Genomic DNA, 26,275 nt, shown 5'->3' on the forward strand with positions numbered 1-26,275 from the left:
TAATAGTACATTTGTGCTTTTATTATTTTTATATACATAAAATATTAGCGATTAGTTGTTACAGTTTGAATCCAAATGGAGTGTACTTATTTTTGTATTTATAACATTTTTTATTAACATTCTAACAAACTTCACTTACATGCAGTTTGCAATCATAAAACGAGCAAGTGGCCACCAAAGAGTTTTCGTCGAACATCCAATCCGCGCCGTACGCTATGCTCTCGTGTTCCTTGTACTCGCAAGCTATTGATAACGACACCTCGTCGATAACCTGTAGCGTACGGAACCCCCCATACATGCAGGCCGCTAGTATGGTGTCTGGGCGGTAGGGGTGCCATTTTAGCCGCCAGATGCCGCCTCCAACGTGCTTCTCGGTGACACTCCGTTTTAGGGCCCGCGTGTCCCATAATCGCACTATTTGGTCGTAACTGTTAAAAAATAAATTATTTTAATCGGAACTCATTTCAAATTCAAAGAAGCCACGATAGCCGAATGGTGAAGGGGTCGGACTGGCCGACTCGTGATCCGGGGAACGCGGGTTCGGTCCCCGCCGCCGCTCGACTATTGTGGTGAGCTCACTCGTGACACAAGCATATTTAGCTTAGTACGAGGGGCTAACGGGAGTATTAGTAATTTGTGTAATAACAAATTACTAATAATCTTTTTAAAAAAAAATAGATAATTAGTAAATTATTTCCCAATAAGGAATAAGCTTGTTATTGACTTCTCTCATAATACAAAAAAAAACGTAAGCAGCAATTTCTTCAAGCGAGGACTTTATTAATCTACGCAAGCGAGCGACATCTAAATCACAGCGATTGAACAAATTAATTTTACCGAGCATTTGTATTTTTTTTCTTGATTAGTTATCTGCGCACCTAGCGGCCGTGACGTCACATCGACGCTCTGGCACGGACGACGTGGCAAACGCGGGGAGGTGGGAGGGAGAGTCACATTCCTGCGAGATGTGCAGCTCGAACTAGTTTTAGCTTACTTGTTTAAAAAATATTCCAATAAACAGATTTGACTGAGGCGGGGAGGTGTCCAGAGCTATGTTTTACCAGTGAAAGAAACTAAATGACGTTAGTGGTTTCAGCACAATCGCGAAGGATCATCTTACCCCAGGGGATCAACTCGTACTACTTTCCCCTAAACATACACTAGTTACCGTGATATAAGTGAACTGCCATACTGGCGGATAGCAAGCGTTTTCAACGCGGAGAGGCGACGCGGCGGAGACTTTAAAACCGCTTGTAATCCGCCAGTGTGGCAAGGCTCTAAATGTACAGTCCTATCAACTTAAGCTGAGAATTGCATTTGTGTGAGTGATCGCCAAAAGTACCGTTAGTAAAACACATACAAATAAAATTAATGTTTTATAAAAAGGAAGTCTATAAAACACTTGCTACCAATTGGGCCGATGTAACGACACTTGACACATCCTTTTAAATAAATAAATAAATAAAAACAGGTCCTCGCTCAGCATATGCCAAGGCACGAAGTACCTCGACGCTGATATTCTGCGAGCACGGTTTATAGAGAGGGCGTCCAGCCAGCCTTACAAAATACAACAAAAAGACAAACTTTATAAAATCACAAAATAAAAACAGACTAAAAACTTTTCGTTCACACCTTTAAAATACGTATTCAATTTGCATAAAATTTCTTTCACTTGGCTGCTTAATGGATTTCGTACAGGAAATTCACTTACAGTAGGAGCCATTTCACTAATATTTGGAACACAATTACATAAAATTACACGTATCTGCTACCAGTACCGGGGGTGAAGTGAAGTATGTGAGCGACAAGGAAGCGGTGCGTGGCGGACGCGCCGCGCTTCAGGCCGCTTGCTATAATAAACCATGCGCGGGACGCAGCGCGCTTCAAGCCGATTGCCACTCTAAACTATCGGTGTGCACTCACACAAATGCAATTCTCAGCTTAAGTTGAGAGGACTGTATGTTTGAAAAAATCACACAAACCTTCCAGTCAAGAGCTGGTACTCCATATCAGTGTGTTTCCGCACACACGTGACCCCAGCCTCGTGGCTTTTGTTCGTGGCCACAGCAGCGTCAGACACCCTGATGTCATAACACTTGAACAAGGTGTCATCGCCTCCTGAAATTACAATTTAACTTAAGAAGCAGAACCTTACTTATCAGTCTGCGAGGATTGAGGTTTAGCGCGTAACTCAGTCGGTCTGAGGTAGTATTAGGTGAGCGGTACGGGAGAGATTACATTAACATTGTGACGACGCAGGGCATACAAATCGGAAGTCTCGCTGACGTTTGACCGTCACAAAATCAAAATCACCTCCCGTGCCGATCGCATACCTCAGGCACTGACTGACTAAGTGTTAAGCAGCGCTAGACCTAGGTATACTGTATTCATCCAATACCAACCTGAATAAAACACGTCCGGATTCCAATAGTTGAAAGCAGCTGTCCACGCTTCGAAGCCGTGAGTGGCCCACGTCCCGACCTTCTTCAGGCCATCGTCTCCTATCTGCAGTACCGTCACAGCGCCCTCTGAGTCACTGACCACCAGCATCGGATTGTCAGACGCGGTCTTATTAGTGGACCAATCGACAGATAGAGCGAGGATATCCTCTGCGGTACCGATTGATTCTTTTAACCACAGTTCAAGGCGAGTCCCTTCAGAGAGACGGTACAGCTCTACGAAGCCTTGAGAATTGACGACGCACAGCACTGGGTGGTCCTGGATGGTGTGGTAGCACCACTTCTGGTCCAGAACACCGACTGTGTCTATCTCCTGGATTGGGACAAGAGCAGACGTGTCGTGGTTGATGGAAAAGAGGTAAATTTTTCCAAGTCTCTTTTGCTTCGTTGGTCCAGCTTCTGTAACATGAATGAAAATAATTAACACGTTGCAATGGCGTAATGGTGTCTTGGACTCAGATTCGTTTCCACACTCTGGACAATAGAAAGGCATAGTAAAACTCATTTAGAAAAAACTGTTTGATTGCCGGGATATGGTAGGGGAGAAGAGGTGAGTTGTAACATTGTCGATTTTTTGTCGAACTCGTTACAGTGCGCGTTTTTAAGCTTGAGTAACAAATCTCGCTGTTGCGAGCTTGCTTATAGTTATCCAAAAATCGACAGTCACAACTCTCCTCGGTCTCTAAACGAGAATGCAGCAAACCTTTTTCTTTATCTTCATTAGACAAGTGGTAGCAGCCGCAGACCAGCAGGTGCCGGTAGGGCTCCACCGGGCACCACTCCACGGAGTCCGCATTGAGCCTCGTGTGCCAGCGCAGCCGCGTCTTCCACTCCACTGCCATCTACAATGTCAAATAGGAATTAAGTAATTTTAACGATATTTCATTCATACCAAAAAGGAAATCAAGTAATTTCTTTTTTTTATATTCAATTTTCGGGACATTCTAGAGATAAATTACAGAACAGAAAAAACGTTTAAAAAGCATGTACTGTTAACTGCGCACCTGGCCGCTGTGACGTCACATCGACGCTATGGTACGGACGCAAATGCGGGTAGTACGAGGGGGAGTCGCATTTCAGCGAGGTGCGCAGTTAACTCCAGGGTATTAACAAGTAGGTGTGTCGTTTTTTCTGTTCTGCGGGATATTATTCAAAATTAATAGACTTATCTGAGTGGTAGGCGAAGATAAAAACAGTTATTACTATTTAGACCCATTTATTCATAATAAAAATATGTCCATACATGAATAAATACAGCAAACTAACGCTATATCTCGTAGAGTGAAATGTATTCCACATTTATCTGCCACATTGTCAACACACATATTAATGTTAATAATTTGCTAAAATTTGTACTGTTTCATGGTTCGCCACTTACAATTACATTGAAACTATCAATTATTACTATCAACCTTAATAGCGGACACGAATAGCCAAAAACTGGAGATAACCGATAAAATGTGCCACCATAGATTTCATAATTTATGTGAAAAATTTCAATGAGCTACATTAAAAACCTAACAATGTTAAAGTAATATTATTAGGTAAAATTCTCGTTTAAAATAGATATTATTAATTATTTAAATTTATTAAATATGCATCACGCATTCTATGTTTATTTATTAATAATGTATGAGGCAATTAGATCTACTTTTGTTTAATTTGTATTTTATTTATTAATATTTTAGAACTCAAGGCAAATCCGTATACATTTATTAGGTGAATTACCTATGTATTATACACCTTTATCATCTTTGTAAGATTCATTTGTTACATCAAAATAAATGTAAACCAGTGGCACCAACTAAACAATAGTCAAAATATTCAGTTACTGTTGAACAAAACTAAAAAATAGTTTAAAACTTATAAATAACGTTGAGAGAATAGATAATACATAAGGATTAAAATATTATCAAAATATTAATTGCAATGGACTTTAAAGAATTAAGTTTAATAACATTTATGTAAGTACATACTCATTAATGGTAACTTATTGGATAAAGTTAAAACTATTTCGTAATTTCTTCTTAAAACTAGCTACTTTTAAAAGTATACTTTACGGCAGTTGGACCAACATATTAATTCCTACAAGTGTGGTTAAAGATGGGGCTTATTTCAGATGGTTACAACTATCTATTTCTGTCAATAAGTTGCCAAATAAAATGGTACATTGTGTAAAAAGATGAACTAGTGCTTACCATCTGAAATATCCCAGGCTATTGGAGGCTATTGCATTTGTAGGATACATTATAAACTAAATTATATACAACTTAATCCTATAGAAAAGGAAATACCAAATCAATGAGCACATTTTTCTTATTCACTATGTTATTACACTATGTTGAGGTCACATGATTGGCTTGAGTTACATAAAATATAAGCAAATATTATAATATCAAATTAATATTGCTATGATATTAAAATTGTGTAACATTAGCAAAGCTATACTAAGTTCAGACACTTACTAAAGGGTGAATTGGTGGTATAGCTCAAAACACACCAGATTTGTACACATAGACATACTATGTAGCCTTTAGATCTAGCTAATCAAATATTATAAAACATTTGATAATACTTCCCACGTTTTTTTTTATAAACATTACTTGTGTCTTGTTCAGTTGAGTCACCCTTTAGTCTGCAGCTCTGAGAAACATTTCTAGCATTCAAATACAAACCTATGGACAATAATAATGTCCAATTAAACTTTATTCACTTTCAAAATACAAGCCTGAAATAACATTTGACTCTATAAAACTCTAAAATACCTGAATATTTAAATATCTAGTTCTATTTTATTCAGTTGCTATAATATAAAAACATCGAAATGACATCATTGCATAAACATACATATAAACATTAAAAATATCAATATTTGTTGAGTTTGAGGTAGATGTTCACAATAAATGTTGCGATCACAGCCTGTTTCATTCAGGACATTACTTCTGTTCACTGCAATACATTTCTATGTGAGGTATAATTGAATTCACAACTGCCAGGTTGCTTACTCACCACTTAACACTATCAAATATTGAAAATATTCAAATGCAACAAATTCAACTTCGAACAGCCTTCAACTAGACATTAGATGTAACATATTCTTTGGAATTCTACACCAGTTTCAAGAAAGATGTGAAAATGTTTGTTTTCAAATAAAGGCCAAACAATTACATTTGAATCAATCCTTATTTATGCCTACATACCCTGAATTATATATTACTTCTAACAAATTAGACCCTAACTCTGAGAGAACATTAAATCTTTTACACATAATTAATTTATTAAACCATGACAATATCAATCAAAAAATTCACTTGAAATATATGACTATTCTGAATAAAAGTATACTGTTCTGGGACCTTTGTATAGTGAAACATTTGAGACATTACACTAGAGCATTCCATAGCAATAGATTATTGTTAAAGTGACAGACTGAATTGCAGACTATGGACTATGGCCTTCACATAGCCATTACTTATGATTTGTATCAGCAAAATTCTTACAGCAAATGGTAACATGTAACTGGCAGTCATTTGAACATGTCTATGTCATTTTATGAAAAGCAATACCAAATTGTGGTACTGTAAATTGACTGTGATTACTTTAGGTTCAGCAAACTACTGTCGTGCTGACCGCTCAGTCTCGATCAGGCACTCTCTGACCAGAATGCGGGCGTGGACGATGCCGCGCTTTAGGCGCTCGGCGGAGCTGCGGCTCCCAGAGTAGCTAGGCCTGACTTCTTTACCCATTTCCTCAATAACAGCTAGTAGTTGCGCGTACTTCGAAGTGCCGTTGTCCTTATCTTTGCCGATCGAGGAAGGCGACGAGGCCGGCACGGTCGATATAGTCGCGTGACTGTTGCCGCCGAGCCCCAAGTCTTTATGCACATTCTTTCCACTCATCGGTATAGCGGTCACGGTCACGTCGCTCAGTTTGGATTCCACGGCCTGAATGTCCATCGCCTCCATCACTGAAAGAAACGCCGAATTAGAATGACACACAAAGCCGAAAAAAAACAGAAACGAAACCAAATACTTACCAAATCTAACTTAATACAAATAAACAATGAAAACACTAAACGGATTCTAGGGGAGTACGCGTCTCAATCTCAAACGAAAGATTCGGCTTATAAATTAGAGGTAATGTAGGACGTACCTACCTAATCCGATCACCTTCGGTCTCTCGAAGACAATGAATCGATGGCTGTAGAGCGCCGTCGCTTGAATTGATGTGTACAGCAAATGAACGGAGGAATGTATCAAGCTTTATGTAAATGCTAGTGATTTTCGTAAATAAAATCCGTATTTTATTAATTTTCTGCAATAAATAAACAAGTCCACAAATCACCACATTGACAACTTTCTTTATTATTTTTAATTTACGGCTCCTGTCAAAATGACCTTAACGATGATAAATAAAAAGCTTAGTTAATTTTTAAAGATGAAGTCGTTTAAATTGTATTAAAAATTAATTTCTTTCAGATGAATACGCATAAAATCTTTAGATGGATTAAATTTATAATTTTTTAAAATTAATTTGGATTGTTCATCTACGTTCCGTTATACGTAAAATGACGTATCAGCAAATCACAGAGCAAATCATTTTGCTGTCATAATGCGTTATGTCATAATAGTGATACCAACTTATCGAAAGTAATAATCGATCAAAAGTTCGAAACGATTTTAGTTATGATATTAGTATACCTCGATTGAATATAAACAAACGCTTTAAGCCTAGGCGCAGACCACTGACTTTTAATTAGCCGATAGTTGGGTCGGGCTGTTAATCAGTTTCGGTAACATGTATGAAAGTGCGCACAATACTATATTACATCGATTTGGTATCGGCAGATTCTTTAATTTCTTTATATAAAATAGAATTGGACCCAACTATCGGTCAACTAAAATTCGGTACTTTCAATTACTGATTTTACGTTTAAATAATAATAATTATAGGGTAATATTATTATCATCCTCCTACTTATTAGTTTTGGAGTCATAAAAATATGTAACAATATATTCTTTCATCATTGATGTATTAATATTAAATAATTAATCTTAATATTTATGATTTATACAATTTCCAGCCATGATCTATAGGGAATAATCGATTGTTTGTATTTTAACTATTCCCACATTGTTCACTTTTTTATCGACAGATTGTCGACTAAACGACATTCGAAATGACATCTCTAATGTCAAATTAAAAGAAATCGAGGCTGGGTATCGGTCTATCGGTTTTCTTTTTCTGCTTTTTGCTTTTGTCTACACGAAAACTATTTTTATGTGTTGGTGTGTAGGGATGTTCCGATACCACCTAAGTATCGATACCTACTCATTTCGATAATACTCAAATCTTTTTTCGATACTACTTAAATAAGTACTCCTAAAGTATCGATACCTACTGATATCGATACTTTTTGGAACTTTTATTTTGTTTTATTATTTTGAGGGTGCTATCAATGAACGTTGAAGGACAATAATTTAAACAAAATTGAGAAGAAAACAACTATTTATTTATCGGTTTATGCCATGATAACATTGGAATAAACCGATGAATTTGATGATTACAATTAATAAAATTACTTGTAAATAGTGACTTAACACTTTCACAATGGCGGAATGGCGAGATGATTTGCGGGCGGGTGCGGGTGTCTCCTTCTCTCGCTTTCGGCTCGGGCTCTAGTAACTCGGTAACCGATTAAAGCTGATTAGCTGACTGTTTTTACTCTTTCAGTTCTGTATGATGCATTCTCGGTTTTTTTTATTGTTTTCGGTTGTTTTGCTGATTCGATTCGATACCAAGTATTTTTGTTTCGATACCGATTATGTATCGCAAAATTGATTCGATACAATAAATACTTGGTATCGAATCAAAAGTATCGAGTACCTACTCGTATTTATTAGTATCGGAATATCCCTATTGGTGTGTTCTAAAAAGCGTATCCATGCCGCATTCCTAGACGAGAATAAATTATATTCGGGATAGCGCCGTCCAAGCGCCGTCAGCCGAGGCGCGTTGGCTGGATTGATCAGATGAATGTAAATAATATAAGAATAAGTGGTCGGTGTCAAGTGAATCAAGTGATTTCTCCGCCTACTGGAACGGATGGAATGAAGTATGAAGCCATCATTATGCGATTAGAGCAGTGCCCACGTACTGGGCTGTAGTGTGTGATGCAGTAGTGTGGTTTAGCGGTATGGCCGGAGAGGGCGAGCGCGCGTCACGGCCCAGCTCCTTGTTGCTGGAGGCCGCGGCGCCGGAGCGGGAGCCGCTGCGCTTCGACGTGCAGCTGGTGGGAGCGCCGCCCGAGGTGGAGCAGCTGGTCAACAACATCAAGCAGGTCGCCGAGGATTTTCTCTACCACTGGAAAACTTTTCCCATCGGTGAGAAATGCATTGTTATGATTTCTATTTCACTGTGATTGTGTCAATAACTGTGATAATGTTCTCATAGGTTTTTTAATTTATTAACAAGCTTTGTTTGTTGTACTTTTAATTAATAAATTCATTAGCTATGTTATTCTAATTACCACATAAAAACAAAAAAGTTATATAATTTTTACATTTTGAATATTTCATAAAATTCCCATCTTCTAAAAGCTAACCCATGATTCGACTCACAATTTAAACATGTTTTCACTTTCACATAATTTCTTTTAAGTAATAAGCTTAAATAATTTATCTCTATGTCAATGAGGATCATTTCGATTTTTAGCTGTGAATGCAGATTTATAGGGCTAAGAAATCCTTAATACACAGTGCAAAAATTTTTGTTCTACGACAAAAATTGACGAAGTTATGGCCAAATTACTAAAAAAGTTCACTGACCGCCCGGCGCGGGGACGATGACGTCATTATATCCGATCCGAACGCTGCCGGCATACTGCGTGGATAGAAAATATTTTTTTCTAGCCAAATTATCAGTTTTAGAGAAAAACTTGTAATGACATTTATTCATCAGAATAAAGTAAGCTATCGATAGGTAATTTTGTGTACATAAGTGTTGTTAGAGTCATATCTTCTTCCAAGTAAAATATAAAAATGTATAGGTATTAATTTATTTACTTCTAACAATTAGGTATAACTTCTAACAATAAGACATTGCTATGAAAATCATTTCGATGTACACTTAATAATACCTACCTGTTATTTAGTTTTTCTGAGTTAAACCTACGCACCTACCTATTCGCCGTTCCCATGGGCGGGCCAGCTGCTGCAGGAAAGGACAGCCGCTCCGTGCTGGAAATCTATTTAATCTTAGCCTAGAAGCTGGGTATGACTACCCCGCCCCTCTCCTCTCCCCAGGTCATAAACTGGGCATGACTTCCCCCCCGGCCCGAAACTGGGTATGACTCAGCGTTGCCAGTTTTTTTTTTCGCCAAGTCGGGACCTTGGTACTTTTTGAGTGAAAATAGCGGGATTCTTCCGCCAGAAGCGGGACATAGTAAAAAAACGTATATTATNACACATTGTCTCATACATTTCAACATGCATTCAATTATTTCATCCATTAAATGCACCCAATTATGAGATAAAGAATTTCATAATTGGGTTCATTTAATGGACAAACTTTGATTTGAATGAAAGTCTGCAATATCATTCACATATTATCTGGTTTTATTGTTCTTAGTGGCTTTCCTTTCTTTTAGATACTTTGACAGATACTTACCTTACAGTAGCTGTTTACCACTAGTAATCTGAAAGACTGGCAGACTTAAGACTGTCAGACTTATTTATACAGAACAAATATTTAGTAGCTTTCTGCTGTAATATTTGATATTTCTACACTAGTACTACTAATGGTAGAATGTGCTGAACTTCCTGTGATTTAGCTTAGGTGCAGACCGTCTACTTTTAGTTGGCCGATAGTTGAGCCAGATTTTAATTTGTATTTAAATAAAATCGATGTAATGTGCGCATTGCCATACATGTCCATACTAATTAACAGCCCCACCTATCGGACGACGAAAAATCGGTGGTCTGCAGGCGCAGACAGGCAAGTTTAATGTCTCATACTGCCACTTTCTCAGAAATAGATGCTTTATTACATTTCATTAAACATTTGTTCCAGTTCTCCCTCCGTCCCGTTTCTCGGGCGCCGGCAACCGGCCATGCGACATCATCGTGGCGCCGCCGTGCGACGAGCTCGACGCCGCCGCGCTCGACGCAGGCCTGGAGCCCCACCCGCTGTCGCCGAAGCAGCTCCACGCTATTAGAGAGAAGGGGTGAGATTTATAGAAAGACTAGCGGCCGCCCGCGACTTCGTACGCGTGAATCCTGTTTTACCCCCTTTTCCCGAATGTTCTTTGCTATAAACCTCACGGAGCCCGAGACCTTTCCAACGAATGCAAAACCGTGGAAATCGGTTCGTGCGTTCTGGAGTTATAACTGGAGTTTGTTTTCATATAGTAGATATAATAATTATTTGGTGTTAAAACAATCCAGAACCACGAAAACACTTTAATTTAGTCTAGTGGAGAAGGGGTGAGATTTGAGAGAAAGATATAATAATTATTTGGTGTTAAAACAATCCAGAACTACGAAAACACTTTAATTTAGTCTAGTGGAGAAGGGGTGAGACTTGAGAGAAAGATATAATGATTATTTTGGTGTTAAATAACTACCAGAATCACGAAAACACTTAAATCTAATCTAGTTTTTTACATAAAATGGTTCCTCTTTTCGAACTTGATGCCAGTAGGCGTTCTCTCTCTACCAGTCAACCATTGATAAAATTAGGGTACCCTCAAAATGGTCCGCTCATTATGAGGTGTATTAATTTATTGATGATTTATAATAGCAGAAATGGCTCATTTTGGCCTTTTTGTGACCGTGGCATACTATACGCAGTGACATCGCACTATTTGACAATCGCTGCGACACCGCAGTAAGATCGCGGCGCGTAGCTAGTTATTGCCTTCACACGAGAGAATTCTTATTGGAGCGATATCGCAGCGCACACGCAGCGTGCACGCACTGTCAAGAAAACGCAGTGAAAATCGCTGTAATATCGCCTCGCCGAGAAATCATCGGACGGATGAGAGTATGAAAATGTCTCACATTTGTGACATGTTATATCGTATAATAAAAAAGTAATATTTAGATGCGCGTGACATTTGTATGAGAAACAGCGACGCATACCGTGCGCAGTCTCATACGAATTCCACACACGCCACATAACAATGTGAATTCATTTTAACTGTTAAAGCAATGTAGAGCTGTCTGTAGAACTACAGTAAAACTAAATAACAATGACGCTTATCTACATAAAAGCGTTAGTTGTTTTGTTATTGACTGTACCACATAAGAATTCAATGCCTATTCAATAAACGAAGAAGTAGAACATTCAAGTGATTGCACTACCTACTCAATACTCAATCAGTCAGTTGATTCTTATTTGAATGCGAATAGCAATGTACTCGTCTATTTGCGCCTACACAAACTTCTGAAAGATGCAAAAATATTCACGTAAACTTAACTAATAAGAGTGTAAATTACATGTTAGTCATGATGACCACATTTTGTGACATTGGAGCAACTTTTCACGATTGTTCAAGGTTGAAACACTTGTTTTACAAAATTGAGTTACATCAGTCAGCCGTACACAAACGTATCAAATGGGACGAAATGCCTAAAAATTAAAACGCGCCCATGCATCGTTAGGTTCAATAAAAGTGCTGTGTAACAAAGGATATGGTCCCCTTCGGCCTTTGAACTCGTTAAGTTCAATTAATGTTTAAGCCCTGTTAGGGTTGCCAAAACAGAAAGCTTAAACTTTTACTTTATCAAGGCCTTTTACTAAAAAGAAATGGCTGACCTTATTTCACTTTCTACAGGCGGATTGCGGTATTATTTTCGGGTAGAATCCAAGTTAATTATCTCACAAACAAAATAAGTACGAAATATTCTAGTCTTTTAATAAACTCTGAGCTTATGGCTTAACTGTTTTGTGCTACTTAGCTAGCTATTACTGATTAGTATAACAACGAATTAGTATAACATCTGACAATCAGCGTCTCTTAAGTTAAATAAAACGTTTAATCAAGAATGCGGTATCACAGTGTCAACCCTACCCCGCAGATGATATGCTTTCAACTCACCCGTCTGAACTTGTCGCGCCCTTTTCATTTCACGTGTTTCTCGACTCCTTTCCATTTTATTGCTGTACGCGTACGGAATTACAGATGTCTGATGTCTGTCTTTGAACACTAATACATATTATTATTGTATAGTTAGAGGGAAATGTTTGCAACAGGCCTTTTCAAGGCGAGAGTGAATAGGCATTTGCAGGGGAGATATGTCATGTACCACCCTAGACTGCATCTCACTTAACATCAGGTGCGATTGCGGTCTAATATCTGCCTTGTTCTACATAAAAAACAGGTTTCAGTAATATCCTGAGCTACTATCAGATTTCTCTTCGAGACTAAGATACTGTGTTGAGAAGTTGAAGTTGGTGTGAACTTAAGTACACTCCAAAGTAATTAACTAGCCCGACTAATGCAAGATGGTACCTAATGCATGTACGCATTTCTTTATACAATCAGAAGTTAATGTTACTAATGAAACGCAAGGTGAACTAAGTAGGCACCTGTTATGTAAACTTAACAACGTATAAATGATATCGTTTCTTGTCAGCTGATATCGTATCGTATTGTTTATAAATAAAAACTTGTACTATCTTTTTTTATTATGCGTAATTTTTGACACACGTGACTTAAATCACTTGTATTAATTTAGCGAAAGATTCGTGACTGCATTTACGAGTATTACGCCCGTATTCACAAACATTGCTATGCGGTCTCACAGTGCGCGTGGACGCACAGGGTGACACACGAACCAATCATTGCTGCACTCAGCTCTATTCAACGCTGTGCGTTCGATTTTCTGCTTCACGTAAGCAAGCATCGTTTGTGAGTACAGGCGTTAGTATTGACCTTCTATCAGTCCTAGGACATCGAATAAATAATCTAGGGTTAAAAATGTCAGCCCGCCATATCAGTTGCGACAATTGTGCTCGAAATGTATTGTTCAGACAAGGCAGCGGGGCGGGTGACTCACGATCGTAACTCAATCTCGCACGCGAGCAATCCAGTTTCGTGTTACAGAACAAAAGGTATCAATTACGTGTTAGATACAGGATATTAATAAGCTGAGGACAGGTATAAGGGAAGATCTCATTTGTATTTCGTGTAGTCTCTATATTGACCCAGATCAGAGTTTTGCGAACCCAATCGCATTCTCATGACAATAGCCAGGTCGTCCTTTGTATAGATATTGGTGTACAAGGTATATTCTAGTATGTGAGCCATGATCTGAACTTCTGAAGCTCCTTCCTAGAGTCACACGTGGTTTTAAACTGCGGTTTATGAAATACCAACATAGAAACAAAATTGATTCTACTTAAAACCGATACTGTCTTTTATTGTAACTTATCTAAGATTAGACCCTCTAGATATAGATTGAAAGCTTTATAAATACATCTAGAAAGTTTCATACATACAACATCTAAATACACATGTCATTCATGACTCTTCTTAGGATCGGTCTTAAGAAGGATAGCTTCAGGCTTACTAGAGGGATTTGCTGCGCCATTATTACTCATCTAATGACATCTAAGCCTTATACACATTCGTATCCTGTAGGTGTATATGTATATGTGTATAAACCGTTCAATATTCAATAGCAATTTATATAGAATATTTTTTTTCGTAAAGCTTGCACAAGGACAGAATATTTAAGCCGAAGAAACTAAGTGCTAAACAATTGGAATCCATACGTGAATGGGGGTATGTCGCCCTGATATCTATATTTTGTTACTTTATTTATGTGTATTCTATATTACCAATGTTGGTGCCAATATTTTAGTTCACTACAAATATTGGCGCCAACTCTACCCCCAAGCATGCGATCCATTCATTAGAAGCTTGTACTTGCGTCTGTATATGTTTATGTGTATTTCCTGTCTTGACACTGTAGCTCCATCCTATCATAGGCAATAGTTATAGTCTTCTAGCATGTTCCTTGGTGTTGTGAAGATCACCCTTAAACATGGGCAAGATTAGATACTTCGTAGTCTAGGAATTCGATTAATCTGTCTTCTGTTACGTGTACTTCAGCTTATTGTACATAATCTTCTAAGATACAGGTCTATGACATAACTGACTCAGTGGCTGAGGTATGAGAGCGGCACTGGAGGGTGTTCTTGTGACGTCAAACGTTAGCGAGACAGATGTGCTTCAAACTTGTATTCCTTGTGACGTCATACTTTAGGCACTGACTTAGTTGCGCCCTTACCAATACAAACAACTACTTCAATATTTTTAAAATAACTTGAAAAAATCGAACTGCCTAAGGTGAGAATCGAACCCACGAGTTTTCGCTTGCCGGGTGACTGCTCTTCCATCTGAGCTATAGTCTGGTCTGTGAGCACGTAGAATTTTGTCCAATGACCAGCAAACGACAGCAAGCGACAGCAATATAATTACGCGCGAGTGATAAGGATGGGTAGCTTGGGGTCATTGGACAAAATTCTACGTGCTCACAGACCGGGCTTTACTTAGGCCTACTTAGAGTTCGATTCTCACCTTAGGCAGTTCGATTTTTCAAGTTATTTTAAAAATATTTACATCGAGAGGCGACTTAACGCCAGATTTTTTTTAATAACTATCTACAAATCCAACAGCGAGTTCGAGGTGCCGTCCCGCCATTTCCCCGGGCAAACGCACGTGTGGCGCGTGGCGGGATGGTTGCAGCGTGGTCGTGCGCGTTCGCGGGAGGACTTGTATTGCCACGTGGCGAGGGCCGTGGCGCTGATAGTCGTGGTGGCGAGAGATCGATTGCTGCGGGATGAGCCGCTGTCGGTCATAGCTGGAGCTAAGTCCATGCTCATGGGTTTGCATAGGTAAGAAATAGAAAGAAAATTAAGATTTTAGTGCGTTAGTCGGCCATGGATGTGGTAGAAGGAAGATCTAAATGAAATATGCTCTCTATTTAACCAATGTCGTGGCTTTCGTCACGATGTATGGTGACGGGACTATTCCCAACTCTTGTTCCCACCGCTGCAACTCCTGTGTAGCCAGGATCTACAGCTTGACCGCCAGTAAAGACCCAACCAGTGAAGGTCAAGTTTGTCCCGGGGAGGGATGGCTGCAGAGGGGTCGTGCGCGTTCGCGGGAAGACTTGTATTGCCACGTGGCGAGAGCCGTGGCGCTCATAGTAGTGGTAGCAAGAGATCGACTGCTGAGGGATGAGCCGCTGTCGGTCATAGCTGGAGCTAAGTCCATGCTCATGGGTTTGCATAGGTAAGAAATAGAAAGTTTTGTAAGATTTTAGTGCCATGTGAGTCGGGCATGGATTTAGTAAAAGGAAGATCTGAATGAAATATACTCTTTATTTAACCAATGTCGTGGCTTTCATCACGATGGTTATGGTACAATAGTGACTGAGTTTCTTGCGCTGCTTCTTCTCAGCACTGGCCCATTTATTGTCCCGAAGCAGTGGTAGGGTTAATATTGGGACGTGTAAAAGCGCTTTTTTAAAGCCCATTTGCAAAAATAAATGAATTTTATGATGTATGGTGTGTGTGGTGGGATCCCATTTGGGATAGGATGGCCCTACTCATTTTACTATTTTTCTCTTTTCGTGTTTTCTTGTGCTACTATTGTTTTTTTAATATTATGGTTTTTGTTTTATAATAAATGTCCTTTTCTTTTTACTTTTACAGATTATTGGATCTCGCGTTTGGAATGCCGTCCTTAGAAGCTCGTGATCTCGATAAGAAAATACGCGAAGAAAGATCTCGATACTTAGTAGCTGAACTTATTTGTATGGTAAGTACTTTTATAAAACTGTTTTTTTTTTGTCATCAGCACTTATCTGACTACGATTTTAATGTAGGTGATCTGTACTCCATTTTTCTCACTCTACAAATTGATATTAACGAAGTAAACAAATTGTAAATATCAATTGTAATCGTATTTATTTTTATTCAGCCTGAACATCAAGAAGACATAGCGGCTTTGGCTGCTTGGGTGACCCGCGCGATGCGTCGGGCCGCCTCCGAGAAGACTGACGCGCGAGAGGCGTCCAGGACCGCGCCTAGAGTGCCGTGTCTGTACACCACTCCTCAAAGGACACAGGTACAATGCTAACGAGTTGGCGCCACTAGCGAGTAAGGTTCTGTCGTTCGACTGTGGCACAAACAGGTGCCCAGGCACCTGTAAATACGACACAATTCGAGACGTCCATGACTGACCCCAGGGTGTATACCACTTTTCAGAGCACACAGGTACAGTGTGGAATGAGTTTGCGCCCAGTTGGCGCCGCTGGCGAGTATAGGATTTGTCACTCGCCAGTGGCGCCAACTGATATAAAAAGAGGGGTATCGCATTATCACTAAAGTATCCCAACATTTTGATACACTTGAGTGATTATAGTCGCCAGCGATTTGTTTGCTTCCGGTGCATCTGGCTGAATTTGCAGCTTAAGTGCCCGTTAGGCAATATAATTCCTAAGTGATACCTTCCGATATCTCGGCTAGCATCGAAACTGAAATCCCTTTTAGTAAGGTTGAAATAGAGGTCTTATTTCCATCCTATCCTAATAGTTTATGAGTGGCAAATACTTTTTTCCACAGGTGGATCTCCGTCTATACCGTCGCGAATTAACCCGCAAGGCAGCGGCGCCTCTTCAAGCTTTATTGGAGCGTGAGGCGCGCGGCTGGTTCCTGCACTTTCGCGAGCGCCGCGCCGCACAGTTGGCCAGCCAAAAGGTGCCCTTAAAGGACATCGAACAGGTAGTAATAACGTTTGTACACCTTAGATGGTTTTTCATTATTTCTCCGATAATGAAAAACTCTTTGTCTAAAAGTAGGCGCACACCGTTGATATTTAGTTGACCGATAGTTGTGCCCGATTTCAAATTGTATGAAGAATCGGCGTAGTGTGCGCAGTCCCATACATGCCCATACTGATCAACAGCCCGACTAAACTATCGGCCGACGAAAAATCAACGGTGTGCGCCTACTCTAAGAGGCGCATTATCGCATATGGCGCGAGCTGATGTGCTAGGCCGCGGCCTCCCTGCAAGCCCTGTTAAATCTGGTTCTTACATTAAATAAGTTTATAGAGCTATACCCTTTTCTGTGGTCATTTTCTTTCAATCTAAAACTAACTAGCTTAATACAAGATTTAAATTAACAAACAAAACTGAAGACGAAAACGCAAGGAAGTTAAAACCATGAAAGTACCTTAGAAAGACTATTCGGTAAAGGTCACGGAAAGTATTCGATCGCAAGCAGCGCAATACCGATGCATCTGGAAAACCTTAGGGAACCTTTGCCCAGCAGTATACGTCTTTTAGTTGTAAAAAACGAACAAATACTTTCATACGACTGTTTTGTTATAGGAAGTCCGAACAGCTGCGATGCGCGAATACGTGTCTCGAGTGTGCCGTGGCGTGTTGTCTTGCGAGCGTCTGCTGGCATTAGGTCCCGACATCCCACAATTGTTGGCGCAACAACTCAGAGCAGCTGCCGTCGTGGACAGGTGAGACAAGACCAATCGTGTTGTGAGGCGTTACGTGCCGTGGTCCGTTGGAGTAGCTGCTCCTGCTGGTACAGGATTCATTATCTTGGCGCTGTGTAAAATTGTCCAAAAAATATCCAAAAATATATCCTAGCTCTGCTAGATCAGTAGAAGAAGGCAGCTGTTTTTGCTCTGAGCCACTAGTTGCATGCTGTTGTGTTAATATGTCGCAATCTTCGAGACCAAAGCTTGACGTCAATCATTAGGGCATTGGAATGAAGAGCTCAGATCAGACCATGTTTCTTCATTAAGAAGCGTTCAAGAAAATTCACAGTTTTTTCGTGTTATAAAAATGTATAGAATTTTCATAACTGTTTTTCGTGATATATTGCAGTCTATGAAAATTCAGCCCAGACCATGTAATTCACAATAATGACCGTTAATTGGATATAATAGACATGTTGACACCACCAATCAATTGACGTACTTTTTAAAACTGTCAAAACGAAACTTCCATATATTTTGTATGGCACTACAATACAAGCAAGTGACGTCACTATTTTATCAACTCAATTAAACTACTTTTTTCAATTACAATGCGAAGAAAAATCGTAATTTACAGGTAATTTAAAATTAATTAAGTTTTTAAGACCAGAATGAAGGGTATTTTTAAAAAAGTTGTGGTTTCGAATTATTGGAGTATGGTGTCAAACTGTCTATTATCATGCACGAAAGCCGCTCCATTATAACACTAACAGAATCCCTTCTTCCTTTCTAGAGCCGAAGAAGGCGTCCGCCGTAAGCTAGAAGCCGGCTTAGCAACCGCAGAGGCGCGGATCTGCGCAACACACCCGATTTTATCGCGCGCGGAAACGTGGCGCAAGGAGAGACTCGCGCTCGCGGCGCAGCGGCTCCGCGGCGAGCTCCGCTGGGCGGCCATGGAGGACGCCGCCGCCGCCATGCAGGCCTTGAAACTACACCAGCACAGATACTTCTTGCTGAGAGACCTGACCTTCTTGAGGGATCGAGAGCCGCTGCTTATGAAGGTTAGTCTCAAGACAGCTCCGTTCTATCTCGTGCGGAAGTGTGACGCAAGAAGCGGCTCCGCGGCGAGCTCCGCTGGGCGCCATGCAGGCCTTGAAACTACACCAGCACAGATACTTCCTGCTGAGAGACCTGACCTTCTTGAGGGATCGGGAGCCGCTGCTTATGAAGGTTAGTTTGAAGACACAGCTCCGTTATATCTCGTGCGGAAGTGTGACGCAAGAAGCGGCTCCGCGGCGAGCTCCGCTGGGCGGCCATGGAGGACGCCGCCGCCGCCATGCAGGCCTTGAAACTACACCAGCACAGATACTTCTTGCTGAGAGACCTGACCTTCTTGAGGGACCGAGAGCCGCTGCTTATGAAGGTTAGTTTGAAGACACAGCTCCGTTATATCTCGTGCGGAAGTGTGACGCAAGAAGCGGCTCCGCGGCGAGCTCCGCTGGGCGGCCATGGAGGACGCCGCCGCCGCCATGCAGGCCTTGAAACTACACCAGCACAGATACTTCTTGCTGAGAGACCTGACCTTCTTGAGGGATAGAGAACCGCTGCTTATGAAGGTTAGTTTGAAGACACAGCTCCGTTATATCTCGTGCGGAAGTGTGACGCAAGAAGCGGCTCCGCGGCGAGCTCCGCTGGGCGGCCATGGAGGACGCCGCCGCCGCCATGCAGGCCTTGAAACTACACCAGCACAGATACTTCCTGCTGAGAGACCTGACCTTCTTGAGTGATCGGGAGCCACTGCTTATGAAGGTTAGTGTCTAAACAGTAACTCGTAATGTCTCGCGCGGAGATATGGCGCAAGGAGAGACTCCGCGACGAGCTCCGCTGGTCGGCCATGGGGGACGCCGCCGCTGCTATGCAGGCTTTAAAATTACACCAGCATAGATACTTCTTGCTAAGAGACCTGACCTTCTTGAGGGATCGGGAGCCGCTGCTTATGAAGGTTAGTGTCAAGACATAGCTATCTCGTGCGGAAGTGTGACGCAAGAAGCGGCTCCGCGGCGAGCTCCGCTGGGCGGCCATGGAAGACGCCGCCGCCGCCATGCAGGCCTTGAAACTACACCAGCACAGATACTTCTTGCTGAGAGACTTGACCTTCTTGAGGGACCGAGAGCCGCTGCTTATGAAGGTTAGTGTCTAAACACAAGCTCATCATGTCTCGCGCGGAAGCGTGAAGCAAGGTGCGACTCCGCGGCGAGCTCCGCTGGGCGCCATGCAGGCCCTTAAGCTGCACCATCACAGATACTTCTTGCTGAGAGACCTGACGTTCTTCAGGGATCGGGAGCCATTGCTTTTGAAGATTAGTCTCAAAGCAGTTCCATCCTATATCGCGCGCGGAGTCATGGCGTGCTCCGCTGGGCGGCCATGAAGAACGCCGCCGCTGCTATGCAGGCTTTAAAATTACACCAGCATAGATACTTCTTGCTGAGAGACCTGACCTTATGAAGGTTAGTTTCTAGACACAGCTCTATTCTGTCTCGTGCGTAGACGTAGCGCAAGGAGTGACTAGCGCTCGCAGCACAGAAAATTGCTGTCTTCTTCTTTTATTTTTTGTAAAATTGACGACTTAAAATTATGTCCTAATAACTTTAAATGGCTCACTTAGAGTCAACTACTTTGACTAATTCCAAATCTTTTTTCAGGAACTGCGCGCAGCCAAAACTCCCACTCGCGAATTCACCTGGTCCACCAGGATATGGCTGCCTCAAAACTGGGTGGTCGTCCGCCACTTCAGGGGTCGCTCTGAGCGAATCCCTACCGTTCTGAGCACGCGCGCCACGTCCATAGTCACACCGCGGTCCGACCCGTCGCAGCCTGTGTTCCTGGTGGACAAGGAGCGGATTAGGACCACTAGCACCAGGTGGCCTGGGTGGCGATTGGTCAATTTGGCTCACAGGTGATTAACTCCTTTGTAACACTTTAGTAACTCGTTGTAGTAGCGTACAACTACGACTGCATATTCTGTATTTAATATAAATACTGGGTAGTGCTTTAAACTACTTACATCCAAATCAGTCCCCAAGACCACTTCTAACTACTCTACCTAAATATTTCATTAGCTGTAACTCGACGCGGTAGAAGGGATATCGCATTTGAAATCATCAGAGGGCTTAGTGTGAGTTTACATCAAACGTTGTCACTATTGAGCGCGTAATAAAATGACATTAAATGTATGACGGATTGTAGCGCCCCTAGCGGATACTTTCAAGAACTAAAATTCGCGCTCACTAAAGCCTGGTCCGTGAGCACGTAGAATCCCGTCCAATGACCCCAAGCTACCCATCCTTATCGCTCGCGCGTAATTATGTTGCTGTCGCGCTCGCACACTCACTGCGGGCGCCCGTCGCACAGTCGCGACAGCAACATAATTACGCGCGAGCGATAGGGATGGGTAGCGTGGGGTCATTGGACGGGATTCTACGTGCTCACGGACCAGGCTTTAGTGACAATGTTTGATTTAAACTCACACTCAGCCCTCTGATTTGCGCCACTTTGTCGTATCACTCTCCAGTGGCGCCAACTGGTGACCGCATTGGAGGAAACCCGCAATACCAGAATTTACGGTCTTCCACAATGATAGCGCCTTTACTCTTATAACTGCTGACTCTGGTATAACAAAAGGCAACACTAACAGCAATTTCTTTTTGTATTCAGAACGTGGTGTTGGAGTTGGAATCTGATGTTCCTGCTGGGAGTGCTAGTGCCGTGGTGCTCGCCCATATCGCTACGGACTCTGTTATGTGTCAGACCATTCGTGCCGGACTACGAGCTTTCGCAGGTACGAAGAACATTTCATCATCATCATCATTTCAACCACACGACGTCCACTGCTAAACATAGGCCTCCTCTAATGTAGTAATGTCCGGTGTCCCTTCTTTGCTCACCCTTTTTGAGAGATATCGAAGTATCGAACTCGAATCGATGTCTCTCGGAAGGGATGCGCGAAGCCACAACAAGGGCTCTCGCGAAAGGCCAGTTTCTTGACATGCCCTTATGAGCTTATGCCTATTGACACAGTGGCCCACTATTTTCTGTATTCGTTTTGTGTTGTTATTGTTTATATTTTTGTGCTTACTGTGTTCAATAAAGTCTATTTCTTTCTTTCTTTCCTCTAATGGTTTCCATATTGACCGATTGTTAGCGGCTTGCATCCAGCTCCTTCCTGCCACCTTCATGAGGTCGTTAAAGTAAAGTTAATTTATTTAATGTAATGTTGAAATGAAATGAATGTAATCTATTTATTGTACAGGTTAACGGCACATTGTTCCCGAAGCGTAGCAGTGAAACACAGACGATGTGGTCGCGATTATTGAAACTGTGGCGGCACATATCCAAAGAACGGACGCGGTTCGAGACTGAGCCAGATACAGGTTAGAATTACTTACTTTGTGTTCAGAAGATGTTTTAAATAAATAAAGCCAACGATTTGATCTTTTTATACTAAAGTGACTAGACAAAATTTTTCAAATGCAAGCAAATAAAAAGTGTAGGTTTTTGTGAGAAAGTTAATAAATGTTCTGATTTGGCAAAAAAATCATACACAAAAGTATGTGTTTATTTCTTTCTTATAACTGCTAATGGTTTGGTTTCGACGCTGGGAGCCGTGTTTAAGAATAAACGGGTTTAACGCTGACATTAGATTCGTGCGCTATTTCAAAAATGATTTGATGATGAATGATGATTTTTTCGTGCAGGTCTACTAGGCAAAGGCCTGAGCCGACAAGCGAACCGCGTGTGGAACTACGGAGTAGTGGGTGGGCTGGGCTCGCTAGGGCTGCTACTAGGATTTCCACTGGCGGCACTGGGCGGCAGTGCTTTGTCGCTGGCGGCCGCTGCCACTGTGCCGCTGTGGGCGCCTCCACTGACGCTGGCCGTGCTGTGTGGATGCGCGTTGTTGTATGACTTGGACTGCCCCGACCCGCCAAGACTTAACAGGTCAGTTCACAGCTGTGCTAGAGCGAGACAGATGATCTTGCTGATGGCTTCCCACTGGCGGCAGTGCTTTGTCGCTGGCGGCCGCTGCCACTGTACCGCTGTGGGTGCCGCCACTGACGCTAGCCATGCTGTGTGGATGCGCGTTGTTGTATGACCTGGACTGCCCCAACCCGCCAAGACTTAACAGGTCAGTTCACAGCTGTACTAGAGCGAGACAGATGATCTTACTGCTGGCTTCCCGCTGGCGGCCGCTGCCACTGTGCCGCTGTGGGCGCCGCCACTAACGCTGGCGGTATTGTGTGGATGCGCGCTGTTGTATGACCTGGACTGCCCCGACCCGCCGAGACTTAACAGGTTTTTTTTTTTTTTTTTATCCACAACGAGGAAGCTCTTGGCCTGTATCTCACCTGATGGTAAGTGACGATCAGGCCGAAGGTGGAAGCGAGCTTCACCCGGAATCCTCAACCTTACCTTAAGGTTAATTCACAGTTGTGCTAGAGCCGAAACAGATGATCTTACTGCTGGCTTCCCGCTGGCAGCAGTGCTTTGTCATTGGCAGCCGCTGCCACTGTGCCGCTGTGGGCGCCGCCTCTCACGCTAGCGGTATTGTGTGGATGCGTGCTGTTATATGACCTGGACTGCCCCGACCCGCCGAGACTTAACAGGTCAGTGCAAAGTTGTGCTAGAGCCGAAACAGATGATCTTAATGCTGGCTTCCCGCTGGCGGCCGCTGCCACTGTGCCGCTGTGGGCGCCGCCACTAACGCTGGCGGTATTGTGTGGATGCGCGCTGTTATATGACCTGGACTGCCCCGACCCGCCGAGACTTAACAGGTCAGTTCACAGCTGGGCTAGTGTCGAGTCAGATAATTGCTACTGACTTCCCGGCGGCAGTGTATTGTCACTGGCAGCCGCTGCCACTGTGCCGCTGTGGGCGCCGCCACTGACGCTGGCCGTGCTGTGTGGATGCGCGCTGTTATATGACCTGGACTGCCCCGACCCGCCGAGACTTAACAGGTCAGTCAACATCGTTCGTTCGTTTCAGCCGAAAGACGTCCACTGCTGGACAAAGGCCTCCCCCAAGGATTTTTACAAAGACCGGTCCTGCGCCGCTCGCATCCAGGCAGTCAATATAACTGCGTTAATTTCGAAACACTCCCTAATAGTATACTACTCCTTCTATGTTGTTCTGATTAATTTTCCTCTGGGACAAACTTGGCTTGCACTGGTAATTTCCATTATTGTGACACCCATGGTGATATTTGGTGACTCATGAAGTTAATTTCTTGTTTCAGATTTCTAGTATTATTTGAAGTCATCATTTGGCGGATAGTTATCTTAGGAGTGCTCCAGCCCATAGTAGCATTTATTGTTGCCGTAATAATATGCCCGCTCTGCGCACTTCTTTTACTAGTTGGTAAGTGTTATTCTTGTACTATCTGTTCTTAAGTAAGACTTTCTTATTTTTTCCATGCAAGCATGGCTCTCCCACGGTTAAAAATGCAACCCCATAACCTCGCTGTTGCATTACTTGTTCGAAAAAACATTGTATTGGCACAGCGCGGGTGCTGGCAAGTCGAAGACAGAGAGGCCTACAGCTTGTCCAGATAACGCGTTTTATGTATGCACGCGATTCATGCGCGAGTGCATGTAGACAGAATGTATGGCATGGCTTGGGGTCATTGGACGAAATTCTACGTGCTCGGTGACCGGACTTTAGGCTGGTTTTAGTGTCACGCGGACTGTTAGTGCGGATCGCTCCGCACAGCCGATCTGTATGAACTGCTAGGGAGCGAAGCGGTTCCTCCGGACCGCATTACTCTAAAACGCTCCCTAGAAGTTCATACAGATTGGCCGTGCGGAACGGGCCGCACCGGACGGTCCGCGTGACACTAAAACTAGCCTTTGTGTCTCTCTAAAAACGCGTTATCTTGGACACGGCCTTAAAAGCTGTATGTTTGTTGCTGTTGTTGTAACCCAGGCGGCGTATCGTGGTGGGGCGTTCGAGGTCTATGGGAGCAGCTGGCGTGGGCGGCGGTGATCCGGCGCGCGGCGCGCGTGCCCGCACACGAGTCCGCCTTCTGCCGGCGCGTGCGCGGGCCCGGCCTGCACACGCGCACCTACTACCAGATCACGTGAGTGGCCGACTGTCATCTGCGACATCTGTCAACGAGCAGCAAATGTTAAATATAGTTCCAAAATATTGAACTGTCCTATGCATGACATTGACAGTGGGGCGCCACCGTCAATACCAGATCGCTGGTTCCGATTTTTGCCATGTTGGAATGTGAATAAAAAATTTTTAAAAAAAAACTGTCATTTGCATCATCTGTCATGCTTTATACCAAAGAAAAGTCGATTTTTAGGCCCGGTTTCCACCAAAGCGGAGCGGAGTGGAGCAGAGCTGAGAAGTGTCGGGCCGTCAAATTACACACAAGCAACTTAACGTTAACGCTAATACACACTGACTCAAAATCAAAATCAAAAATAGTTATTCAATTTAGACCACAAGTGGCACTTAGGAACTGTCATAAAACAGTCAAGTTTTTTTTAATTTTTTTTATCCACAACGAGGAAGCTCTTGGCCTGTATCTCACCTGATGGTAAGTGTCGATCAGGCCGAAGGTGAAAGCGAGCTTCACCCGAAATCCTCAACCACGGAGGAACTGGTTATCTTACCTCTAACTGCCGGAACACAATAATGCTGTTAACATAAAATATTTAAACTGAAACCCCAATATGTGTTGTATACTGTGAATGTCTTAAATGTGTATTGCTGTTGGTGTACCTTTATCAATAAATAAATAAACATTGTTGTTATGGTGACAGACTTAGGTAAGATGGTGGTAGCTAGCCAGGCGGATTTAGAATTAGAAAGTAATTCCTCAACCGAAGCGTTTCATCAAAAACTCATTGAGCAATTATTCCTACAGTTGTGCGCAAGCCGTAGCAGCGGTGGTGGCTCGAGGCGAGCTAGAATCTTTATCGGCCTGGGCGAGCGAGCTGGAGCTGGCCATAGAGCGGCCTCTACGGGACTACGCGCATTTTGTGGACGCTTGCTTCGGGCCCTTCTCCGTGCAGATAGCTAAGGCAAGTGACCATATTTATTGCACGTTTTGACCAAAATACGACAACGGATCGGCAAAAACCTCCCTCAAGGTATTCCCAAAACGACCGCAGTTTTAGAAGCGAGCTTGGAATGAATAGAAGTGTTCGTAACGCGGCCTAGGCGAGCTAAAGGTGGCTGTCGAGCCGCTACGTGACTATGCGAAATTAACCAACGCAGTTACAGTTCAGTTTTTAAGCGATGT

The 26,275-nt window shown here is 42.5% G+C and overlaps 3 protein-coding genes across 4 annotated transcripts in view; 1 reads left to right on the forward strand and 2 right to left on the reverse strand.

Moving 5' to 3' along the window:
• Positions 1–6,886, reverse strand: LOC114363047 (diphthine methyltransferase). Its single transcript, XM_028318652.1, has 5 exons — positions 6,616–6,886; positions 3,163–3,301; positions 2,403–2,858; positions 1,983–2,118; positions 1–428 (listed from the first exon to the last, which is right to left on the reverse strand). Exons 2-5 carry the CDS (start codon positions 3,299–3,301, stop codon positions 122–124), a joined length of 1,038 nt encoding a protein of 345 aa, XP_028174453.1. The 5' UTR covers positions 6,616–6,886; the 3' UTR covers positions 1–121.
• On the reverse strand, positions 3,659–6,757 carry LOC114363055 (cyclin-dependent kinase 2-associated protein 1-like). Of its 2 annotated transcripts, none has more exons than XM_028318663.1 (2): positions 6,612–6,757; positions 3,659–6,426 (listed from the first exon to the last, which is right to left on the reverse strand). In XM_028318663.1, the coding sequence occupies exon 2, from the start codon at positions 6,422–6,424 to the stop codon at positions 6,074–6,076; it is 351 nt and encodes a 116-aa protein (XP_028174464.1). In that variant the 5' UTR covers positions 6,425–6,426; positions 6,612–6,757; the 3' UTR covers positions 3,659–6,073. The 2 variants fall into 2 exon arrangements, with proteins under 2 accessions (XP_028174464.1, XP_028174471.1); XM_028318670.1 differs by lacking the exon at positions 6,612–6,757 and adding an exon at positions 6,496–6,587.
• A 1,400-nt stretch (positions 6,887–8,286) lies between the features above and the next one.
• LOC114363042 (uncharacterized) overlaps positions 8,287–26,275 on the forward strand; it is a 40,371-nt gene continuing 22,382 nt past the window's right edge. The window contains exons 1-15 of the mRNA XM_028318640.1: positions 8,287–8,842; positions 10,530–10,683; positions 15,144–15,362; positions 16,185–16,290; positions 16,453–16,599; positions 17,097–17,255; positions 17,867–18,006; positions 18,764–19,031; positions 20,673–20,926; positions 21,685–21,808; positions 22,280–22,400; positions 22,725–22,965; positions 24,260–24,381; positions 24,946–25,099; positions 25,898–26,054. Of these exons, the coding sequence (XP_028174441.1) occupies positions 8,656–8,842; positions 10,530–10,683; positions 15,144–15,362; positions 16,185–16,290; positions 16,453–16,599; positions 17,097–17,255; positions 17,867–18,006; positions 18,764–19,031; positions 20,673–20,926; positions 21,685–21,808; positions 22,280–22,400; positions 22,725–22,965; positions 24,260–24,381; positions 24,946–25,099; positions 25,898–26,054 (2,553 nt within the window). The 5' untranslated portion in view covers positions 8,287–8,655. The remainder of the gene's footprint in view (positions 8,843–10,529; positions 10,684–15,143; positions 15,363–16,184; positions 16,291–16,452; positions 16,600–17,096; positions 17,256–17,866; positions 18,007–18,763; positions 19,032–20,672; positions 20,927–21,684; positions 21,809–22,279; positions 22,401–22,724; positions 22,966–24,259; positions 24,382–24,945; positions 25,100–25,897; positions 26,055–26,275) is intronic.

This window comes from Ostrinia furnacalis, unplaced genomic scaffold (assembly GCF_004193835.3).
Source record: "Ostrinia furnacalis isolate ACB-3 unplaced genomic scaffold, ASM419383v2 OfSCF0396, whole genome shotgun sequence".
NCBI lineage: Eukaryota > Metazoa > Arthropoda > Insecta > Lepidoptera > Crambidae > Ostrinia > Ostrinia furnacalis.

Excerpts from the sequence above, each read along its gene's own strand:
- LOC114363047 (XM_028318652.1), bottom strand. The coding sequence starts at position 3,301 with ATGGCAGTGGAGTGGAAGACGCGGCTGCGCTGGCACACGAGGCTCAAT. Across the intron at positions 2,859-3,162 it reads TAATGAAGATAAAGAAAAAG|AAGCTGGACCAACGAAGCAA; the intron begins GTTTGCTGCATT and ends TTCATGTTACAG. Across the intron at positions 2,119-2,402 it reads TCCGGACGTGTTTTATTCAG|GAGGCGATGACACCTTGTTC; the intron begins GTTGGTATTGGA and ends TTGTAATTTCAG.
- LOC114363055 (XM_028318663.1), bottom strand. The coding sequence starts at position 6,424 with ATGGAGGCGATGGACATTCAGGCCGTGGAATCCAAACTGAGCGACGTG.